This window comes from Haematobia irritans, chromosome 2, assembly GCF_050003625.1.
Source record: "Haematobia irritans isolate KBUSLIRL chromosome 2, ASM5000362v1, whole genome shotgun sequence".
Classification (NCBI taxonomy): Eukaryota; Metazoa; Arthropoda; class Insecta; order Diptera; family Muscidae; genus Haematobia; species Haematobia irritans.
In genome coordinates, this window is record NC_134398.1 from 226,191,651 (window position 1) to 226,202,267 (window position 10,617).

At 34.4% G+C, this 10,617-nt stretch overlaps 1 protein-coding gene across 1 annotated transcript in view; it reads left to right on the plus strand.

The window, feature by feature from the left end:
- The window catches only part of Wnt4 (Wnt oncogene analog 4), a 125,852-nt gene extending 116,538 nt beyond the window's left edge, over nt 1–9,314 (plus strand). Inside the window, exons 2-4 of the mRNA XM_075297686.1 lie at nt 7,385–7,889; nt 7,958–8,188; nt 8,307–9,314. Of these exons, the coding sequence (XP_075153801.1) occupies nt 7,385–7,889; nt 7,958–8,188; nt 8,307–8,549 (979 nt within the window). The 3' untranslated portion in view covers nt 8,550–9,314. The remainder of the gene's footprint in view (nt 1–7,384; nt 7,890–7,957; nt 8,189–8,306) is intronic.
- Nucleotides 9,315–10,617: the final 1,303 nt, after the last annotated feature.

Consider the following 10,617-nt stretch of genomic DNA (forward strand, 5'->3'; position numbering starts at 1 on the left):
GAAAAAAAAATCGCTCCGCTCCGCTCCTCTTCGAGAAAATTATAGTACAAACATTGTATTATTTGTTCAATTGAGTTTTATTTTATTTAGAAAAATCGGGCGGTACATATATGGGAGCTATAGCTAAATCTGAACCGATTTCGATGATTTTTTGCACATATAGTTAGTGCTATAGAAGATTACATTTCGCCAACTTTGAGTAAGATCGGTTGATAAATAAGGGTTTTATGACCTAATTTGGCAAAATCGAGCGATACATATATATGGGACCTATATCTAAATCTTAACCGATTTCGATGAAATTTTCAGACTTAAAGGGTGATACAGAAGATTATTTTGTGCTAAATTTGACGACGATCGGTTAGTAAAAAAGTGCAACGTGACCCCCATTTGTCGAATATGGGAGCTATATCTAAATTTGATCCGATTTCTTCCAAATTCAATAACGTTCGTCCTTGTGCCCAAAAAAACTCCCTGTACCAAATTTCATCAAAATCGGTTAATAACTGCGACCGAAATCCTGTGAACAACAAATACATGGACAGACGGACGGATGGACAGACGGACACCAAGCGCTAGATCGACTCAGGAGGTGATTCTGAGTCGATCGGTATATATTTTATGGGGTCTAAAATCAATATTTCTTGTAGGCACATTTTTTGGCAGATCAAACTTATTATACCCTAACCACTATGTGGTTTATGGTATAATGACTTTAAAACAATGTGTTGAAACATTTTATTAATTTTGAAGATTTTTTCAGAAATATTAAATCCATTTTGACTTCATAAAAACGAAATTTGCATTCATGTTAGGATACACATTTTTATGTCGAATCATTTAGCTATAAGGATAAACAGACTTCATTGAAAAGTTTAGAGACTTTTAGATAAGGAAAAACTTTTTTTCAGAGAAATACGTCTTCTATTCTAAGCAAAATTCGTATTTGAAGCATGTGAAGTATTTGGCCTCCCGACAATATTCTTTGCGGTGCACCATCTACTATTTAATATGTGATAGAAACCAAATTTATGAAAATGGACCAAAATGGACCAAATTCTGTTTGGTCTGACCATCGGACCAAATTTAAAAATTAGAAATCTTTTGGACCAATTTTGTTCCGATCGGACCAAAACGACAACCAAAATTGAAACTATCCATAATTTTAATTAAATTTTCGAGAACTAATATCAGAAATAAGAGAATGCTAGGATATAGTACAATAGTAAAGCAAATATGAAATTCCTTACACTGAAAAAAAGCATGCCCGGTTCCAAAGATTTTGTCTTTACTTTAACAGTTTGGGTATTAATTCCGAGCCAAAGAAGCGGAGAATACAAGTAAGGATACTTTAAAGACGTAATTCTCGTAGTAATACGGGATGAAATTGATCGAAAGTACTGTTGTTACTTTTACAACACATACTAGAGTTATATTTTGACATTTGCCGTTTTTGAAAACAATTACTAAAAAACACGTTGTGTTTTCCCCAATGTACGTACGTACGTACAAAAATACATATCGTACATTTTAAACGTTTGCTCACACTACGCTAAGTACTAGCTAAATTTGAAATTACCTACACAGTGTAATTTCAAAGTTACACATTTCATTCAAGTAATATTTTATTCGGAGCGGAGCGGTTTTTCATTTGGAAACCGCTCCGCTCCCGCTCCGCTCCGGATTTTAGAAATGCCGCTCCCGCTCCGCTCCGGCAAAAAAAGGGCTTGCTCCGCTCCGCTCCGGATCCCTGGACTAAACTACTCCCGATATTTTTCAAAGTGGACACTCATCGAATTTCCATGTTGTTAAAAATCTACCTATTAAGTTTGCCAAAATCGATGACCAATGTTGATGTTGACGAAAATCAGACTTTCCGTATATCAAAAATTCGTCAAAAATTTCAGTATTCAACATAAACTAAAAGGAAACTAAAAGGAATATCGATCTTTTTTATAGAGACTCCAATAGTTTTTAGAATTATACGAACAACTATCTTATAATATCAATAAATGGTTTTTGTTCATTATTATGCACTGTTAAACCATTCACGCTTTCTGACCTTTTATTGAATTGTTTGTAGCAGGATTTATACAAGTGTATTTATACCCTGCGCCATACTGTGGAACAGGGTATAATAAGTTAGTGCATATGTTTGCAACACCCAGAAGGAGACGAGATAGGCACATGGTGTCTTTGGCAAAAATGCTCAGAGTGGGCTCCTGAGTCGATATAGCCATGTCCGTCTGTCCGTGAACACATTTTTGTAATCAAAGTCTAGGTCGCAGTTTTAGTCCAATCGACTTAAAATTTTGCACAAGTATGTGTTTTGGCTCAGAATAGGTTAGGTTAGGTTATGTGGCAGCCCGATGTACCACGATACCACAGTGGTGAACTTCTCTCTTATCACTGAGTGCTGCCCGATTCCATGTTAAGCTCAATGACAAGGGACCTCCTTTTTATAGCCGAGTCCGAACGGCGTTCCACATTCCAGTGAAACCACTTAGAGAAGCTTTGAAACCCTCAGAAATGTCACCAGCATTACTGAGGTGGGATAATCCACCGCTGAAAAACTTTTTGGTGTTCGTTCGTAGCAGGAATCGAACCCACGACCTTGTGTATGCAAGGCGGGCATGCTAACCATTGCACTACGGTGGCTCAGAATAGAACCCTATTGATTTTGGAAGAAATCGGTTCAGATTTAGATATAGCTCCCATATATATATTTCGCCCGATATGGACTTATATGGCCCCAGAAGCCAGAGTTTTACCCTAATTTGCTTAAAATTTTGCACATGAAGAACAATTAGTACTATAGTCAAGTGTGCCAAATTTTATTGAAATCGGTTCAGATTTAGATATAGCTCCCATATATATCTTTCGCGCGATATGGACTAATACGGTCCTAAAAGCCAGAGGTTTTACCCAATTTCGTTGAAATTTTGTACTAGGAGTACAATTAGTAGTGTAGTAAAGTGTGCCAAATTTTATGGAAATCGGTTCAGATTTAGATATAGCTCCCATATATATCGTTCGCCCGATTTACACTCATATGACCACAGTGGCCAATCTTTTACTCCGATTTAATTGAAATTTTTCACAGGGAGTAGAATTGGAATTGTAGCTATGCGTGCCAAATTTGGTTGAAATCGGTTCAGATTTAGATATAGCTCCCATATATATCGTTCGCCCGATTTACACTCATATGACCACAGTGGCCAATCTTTTACTCCGATTTAATTGAAATTTTGCACAGGGAGTAGAATTAGCATTTTAGCTATGCGTGCCAAATTTGGTTGAAATCGGTTCAGATTTAGATATAGCTCCCATATATATGTTTTTCTGATTTCGACAAAAATGGTCAAAATACCAACATTTTCCTTGTAAAATCGCCACTGCTTAGTCGAAAAGTTGTAAAAATGAGTCTAATTTTCCTAAACTTCTAATACATATATATCGAGCGATAAATCATAAATAAACTTTTGCGAAGTTTCCTTAAAATTGCTTCAGATTTAAATGTTTACCATATTTTCTTACTAATATTGTGTTCCACCCTGGTGCATTAGCCGCCTTAAATTTTGAGTCTATAGATTTTGTAGAAGTCTATGAAATTCTGTCCAGATCGAGAGATATTTAAATGTATATATTTGGGACAAACCTTTATATATAGCCCCCACCACGTTTGACGGATATGATATGGCATCGAAAATTTAGATCTACAAAGTGGTGCAGCGTATAATATAGCCGGCCCTTTCCGACTTTAGACTTTCCTTACTTGTTTACCGGTAAAGACTTGTAAGTTACAGCAACAATGGCATGTAATTTATTACAAAATATTTAAATGCGTAGACCGCCATGTTATACCCATCACAAATAAATATTAGACGTTCGTTTACTACCAATTATATTTTTATCTAATTTAATGTCTTACAATTTATTGAAAAACAAGTAAGGAAAGTCTAAAGTCGGGCGGGGCCGACTATACTATACCCTGCACCACTTTGTAGATCTAAATTTTCGATACCATATCACATCCGTCAAATGTGTTGGGGGCTATATATAAAGGTTTGTCCCAAATACATACATTTAAATATCACTCGATTTGGACAGAATTTGATAGACTTCTACAAAATCTATAGACTCAAAATTTAAGTTGGCTAATGCACTAGAGTGGAACACAATTTTAGTAAAAAAATATGTGAAACATTTAAATCTGAAGCAATTTTAAGGAAACTTCGCAAAAGTTTATTTATTTAAAGATTTATCGCTCGATATATATGTATTAGAAGTTTAGGAAAATTAAACTCATTTTTACAACTTTTCGACTAAGCAGTGGCGATTTTACAAGGAAAATGTTGGTCGAAATCAGAAAAACATATATATGGGAGCTAAATCTGAACCGATGTCAACCAAATTTGGCACGCATAGCTACAATGCTAATTCTACTCCCTGTGCAAAATTTCAACTAAATCGGAGTTAAAAATTGGCCTCTGTGGTCATATGAGTGTAAATCGGGCGAAAGCTATATATGGGAGATATATCTAAATCTGAACCGATTTCAACCAAATTTGGCACAATGCTAATTCTACTCCCTGTGCAAAATTTCAACTAAATCGGAGTTAAAAATTGGCCTCTGTGGTCATATGAGTGTAAATCGGGCGAAAGCTATATATGGGAGATATATCTAAATCTGAACCGATTTCAACCAAATTTGGCACAATGCTAATTCTACTCCCTGTGCAAAATTTCAACTAAATCGGAGTTAAAAATTGGCCTCTGTGGTCATTTGAGTGTAAATCGGGCGAAAGCTATATATGGGAGCTATATCTAAATCTGAACCGATTTCAACCAAATTTGACACGCATAGCTACAATGCGAATTCTACTCCCTGTGCAAAATTTCAACTAAATCGGAGCAAAAATTGGCCTCTGTAGGCAAATGAGTGTAAATCGGGCGAAAGCTATATATGGGAGCTATATCTAAATCTGAACCGATTTGGCTGATATTTTGCAAGTTTTTCGAGACTCATAAAATATTCGGATGTACGGAATTTGAGGAAGATCGGTTGATATACACGCCAATTATAACCAGATCGGTGAAAAATATATATGGCAGCTATATCTAAACCTGAACCGATTTTTTCCAAAATCAATAGGGATCGTCTTTGAGCTGAAACAGGACCCTATACCAAATTTTAGGACAATCGGACTAAAACTGCGAGCTGTACTTTGCACACAAAAATACATCAACAGACAGACAGACAGACGGACATCGCTAAATCGACTCAGAATTTAATTCTAAGACGATCGGTATACTCAGACTTTTCCTTCTTGGCGTTACATACAAATGCACAAACTTATTATACTCTGTACCACAGTAGTGGTGAAGGGTATAAAAATACGCGAAAAGACCTAACAGTGTAGTAAAAGGGAGAATCCCACTCACAATACTCTATAACTATAAAACAAACACCATATTTGTGTTATACCCACAAATCCACAAGATTAAAGTTTTTCTAACCACGTCTCACCCTTTTATATGCCGAAACTTCTAGAGTTAATATAATTCACCAGAAAAAATCATTAATAGCGAAATTTAAAAGAAAATGATACATATTTCCTATATCCAGTCGAAGATATCGTGACTGATATTGACAGATTTTTTATTTCAAAGTAATTTCTCATATTGTTCCTATCCTACTTATTCAAATAATTACCGTTATTTCACTAAAAAGCTAGATTCAGAACCATATTAATCACAATAGCGCTAACACTAGCAAAGACATACACTACAAGTGTTTTACTGCTAGCGACCGCTAGATGGCGCACACAAATTATTCTTTTGTTGCTCATGCTACCCAACCAGATGTCTCTGGTAAGCACTTTTATAACAGGGTGGCACAGGGTGTAATACACAATACAAAGACACAGGATGCTACCATAGGGATGTAGGGAATTGATTTGGCCACCTTTATTGTGAATAACTGTGTAATAAAATGAACAAAACTGCTGGCATTCAAATTTGAAATGGGTCAGTAAATAATTTCATATAAATTTTTACCTCAAAATTGTGGGAAGGAAGTAACTGTGTTTATGAAGACATTTAAATTTTTGCAAAATTTGATCAAATTTGAATAGAATATTTTCCAGCGTATTGACGTGTAACATTTTATTTTTTTGAAATTAATTACATCAAAAATTTTACAGTGAAAATAAAATGGTACTCAACTCATGACAAATCTTGCTCTAAAGAGCACTACACCGAAAGAATACTCTTCGTAAAAGTACGAAGTTTGTCATTGTTTTACAACCAAAGAAAATTTTCATTAAAAGTACGAAATATTTCGTACTTTTTACGAAGAAAAATTCTTCCAAATTTTTCGTACCTTTTATGAAAAATTTTCGTACTTTTTATGAAACAATTTCGTTGATTTTACAAAAATCATGAAATGTGAAGAAAGTTTCGAATTTTTAACGAAGAAAAATTAATGTAGAATATTTCCTAGACGCTTCGTATATTCGTAAAATTTACAAAAATGAATGAAAATTTAGTTATTTTAATGAAGAATTCACGAAGAATAGTTAGTCAAGAATTCTTCGTAAAATTAACGAAGAGAATTCTTTCGCTATAGTAAAACAAATCGTTAATGTTTAATTCATCCTCTTTAGACCAAGATTGGTAGGCATGAGTACGATTTCTTCATATTTACATGCAATGAACCGATTTATTTATTAACCTCCCAAAGCTAATGTTTATTTGATGTAATGCATCAAATAACAATGCACCCAGAAAAAAGTGAAGTGAAAAAACTGTAAGTTCATTTTAAAATATTTAAACTAAAATATTTTACTAATTACAACATGACGCAAATAAGTTTATAATTTTTTTTTTCAAATTAATGAAAATTTATCAAAAATAATAATTTTGTTCTATTGTTTAAGAAATTTTTCTACTTTGAAGGAAAAAACATTTTGAAAAATTGGTAACATATCTTTAGCGCTATATGAAGTTCAAGACGGCCACAATTTTTGGGAAAATTTACTCATTTCAGAAACTTATGAACACAATTTAAGTAAACTTCATCCATTTTAGGAAAATATGAACTACTTTCAAATTTTATAAAATTGTGTACTTCAAAGCTGCGGATTTTCGCATCCACAACAGTGTTTTTTTTTTTTTTTTTTGAAAAACTAATTTCACACATTGCTTATTTTCACAGCCTTTTTCATAAAAAAAAAATAAAAAGAATAATGAATTTTTTAATACTAAACTACCATAAAAACTCGTTCATATAAATTTACAAGTATAAATCATATTCATTCATAACTAAATAAAATGTTTATATGGTTATTTATTATTTTCTTTAAAATTTTTATCGTTACAGTGAACCGGAACACTTTATATCCGAACATACGGTCATGGCTGTTTTCACATCACAGGGACAAGTCGGTGGACCCTGTCGCTTTATGCCAGCCACACGACGACAAAATCATCAGTGTCGCAAGGAATTTGGTTTACCCGATACCATAAGAGAAGCTCGACGTTTGGCCACCACTCATTGTGAGGATCAATTTCGTTATGATCGTTGGAATTGTTCGATTGAAATAAGAGGAAAACGAAATATATTTAAGAAACTCTATAAGGAGACGGCATTTGTTCATGCCCTTACGGCAGCGGCTATGACCCATTCTATAGCGAGAGCTTGTTCCGAGGGTAGAATGACAAAATGTAGCTGTGGACCCCGTAAACACAATCGGCCCGATCAAACATTCGAATGGGGTGGTTGTAATGACAATTTGAAACATGGCAAAAGAGTTACACGAAGTTTTTTGGATTTACGAGGTGGAGAAAGTGATGAAGTCACCGAAATCTTACGACATGACTCAGAGGTTAGTAGATTGTAGGCAAAACAGATAATTCCTATTGATTTTGTTGTTATTCGTGTGCTATTTTCCAGGTCGGTATAGAAGCTGTTTCCACAATGATGAAGGATAAATGCAAATGTCATGGTGTTTCGGGTTCATGCTCCATGAAAACTTGTTGGAAAAAATTGGCCGACTTTAATGCAACGGCCACATTGCTGCGACAGAAATATAATCAGGCGATTCGAAAGGCCCCAAATACACGCACAATCCGAAGAGAGGCTACCTCAAGTCGTGTCAAAAAGCCCAAGCAACGGCGAAAGAAAGTAAGTGTAACAACTCACCTATCTAGGACTCTTATCACAAATATCAAAAGTCAAAAATGAATTTTTCCAGAAGTTGGTTAATTAATCCCTTACGTTTTTTTTCGATTTTCTCTTCCAGCAACAGCAATCACAGTATACCACATTATACTATTTGGAAACTTCACCCACATATTGTTCCGTTACCAAGGATCGCCAGTGTCTGAATCCAGACAATTGTGCGAATCTCTGTTGTGGGCGTGGCTATGTAACGCGCGTCTTCAAGCAGGTGGAAAAGTGCCGTTGCCGCTTCAACAATGGACGCTGTTGCCAATTGATATGCGACTATTGTCAACGCTATGAAGATCGATTCTTTTGTAAATAAATTTATTGTGTAATTCCCCTCCCTCCCATTTCATCAGTTTCCCTCTCTTCTACACTACTTCCTCTGGACATTTCTACGTTTAAGAAAAAAAAATCGCCAAAACGAAAGTAACGATGATAGAGCTAAAAACGAAGGCGAAAGCGTTGAGCGACTTCTTTTTATTGTATTTTATTTCATTCCTATTTATAAATGTGCGTGTGTATGTTGATCAAATAGTTTTTAGAAAAACAAAAACAAACAAAAATAATTAAAAAAATTAATAAGTAAACAGATAAAAATATTGTATGACGAACTGCAACCATAACCAGAAAAAATCATAAATCGAACAAAAACTTCGCCCAGATAACAAAATAGAAGCTAAATAAAAAGAACTGGAAATCTTTTTGAAACAAAAAAAAAAAATAATAAGAAATATACAAAAAATACAAACTCATCAAATGTTTAGACATTACAATATCCCCCCGCGTTCCCATCATTTGAGCAACTGCTATAGATAACAGACAAATGATGGCAAAACACTCTTGTATTAAAACAAAAAAACCGAAAATATTTTTATTTAATTGTATGTAAAGAATAAAAAAAAAACACAAATCAAATAAGAAAAAAAACGAAAAACTTTCAAAACCAAATGCAAAAAAAAATCATGAGAAAAACAAAATCATATTGTAACTTTAAACACTTTTAATTTATAAAAATATATTATAAGAACAACAACAAAACCAAAAAATAAAGAAACATTTTCAAATAAAAATCCAATAAACATAACTGTTTAGTTTTGTTCTAATTTCATATATAAAATATACATAGACAGAGAATGAAGCCGGCCCATTTTTTCGGCGGCGGCTGACACTAAATCTTTCCCTCCGGCGGAGGGGGCTTGACGGCTAAGTCGATATAAATTTTTCTATTCGGCGGCGCACAATTATTCATTATAAAATCAACTTCATGTTATCCAAAGGGCAGTGAGATTAATTGTACAATAAATTTTACAATCAAATTTAGATTTTATTCAAATTTCCTGAGCTAAATTTTTAAAACAATTTGGTACTGATCGATTGTGGGTAGAAAGTTAAAAATTTTTGGCAAAAAAATTACAACAATTATTAATATTTTTTCTGATGTCATGGATGTCATGGACCAATCTAACGTTTCAAATAAAGAACCGATGAGATTTTGCAAATTTTATGCGTTTTTAAAAAAAAAAAAGTTATCAAGCTCTTAACAAATCACCCTTTAAATCAATAGTTTTGAGGCGATATATTCGGCGGCGGCGTCGGCTGGCAAAAACTGGTGGGCGGCTAACATTCGTGGCGCGACTCGGCGGCTTTATTCTCTGCACATAGACTATTACGGGTTCTTCACACTTTCATATATGTCATAAGTTTATCCGTACGATATTTCTGTGTTTGTAAAAACTCTTACGGAGTTGTCGTTTGACCACACAGAAAATAATCTACGTTTGATTTGTTTATGGCCAAAAAACAGCTGGTAATTAAGCGTAAACGGTTTCAAGTCTTTAACCAATTTCAACTCAAATTTCGTTACAAAAAATAACAATTTTGCTCTGGAAACCTGTTTATGGTGATCATATTCTTTTTCGGAATGTACAACTGACCATGGATTTAATAACGACTACTACACTATTCCCGTCGACGAATGTTTTTGAACACTTATTATACCCGGCGCCACACTGTGGAACAGGGTATTATAAGTTAGTTCATATGTTTGCAACACCCACAAGGAGACGACATAGACACATAGTGTCTTTGGCAAAAATGCTCAGGGTGGGCTCCTGAGTCGATCTAGCCATGTCCGTCTGTCCGTGAACACATTTTTGTAATCAAAGTCTAGGTCGCAGTTTAAGTCCAATCGACTTCAAATTTGGCACAAGTATGTGTTTTGGCTCAGAGTAGATCCCTATTGATTTTGGAAGAAATCGGTTCAGATTTAGATATAGCTCCCATATATATATATATTTCGCCCGATATGGACTTATATGGACCCAGAAGCCAGAGTTTTACCCTAATGTACTTAAAATTTTGCACAAGAAGAACAATTAGTACTATAG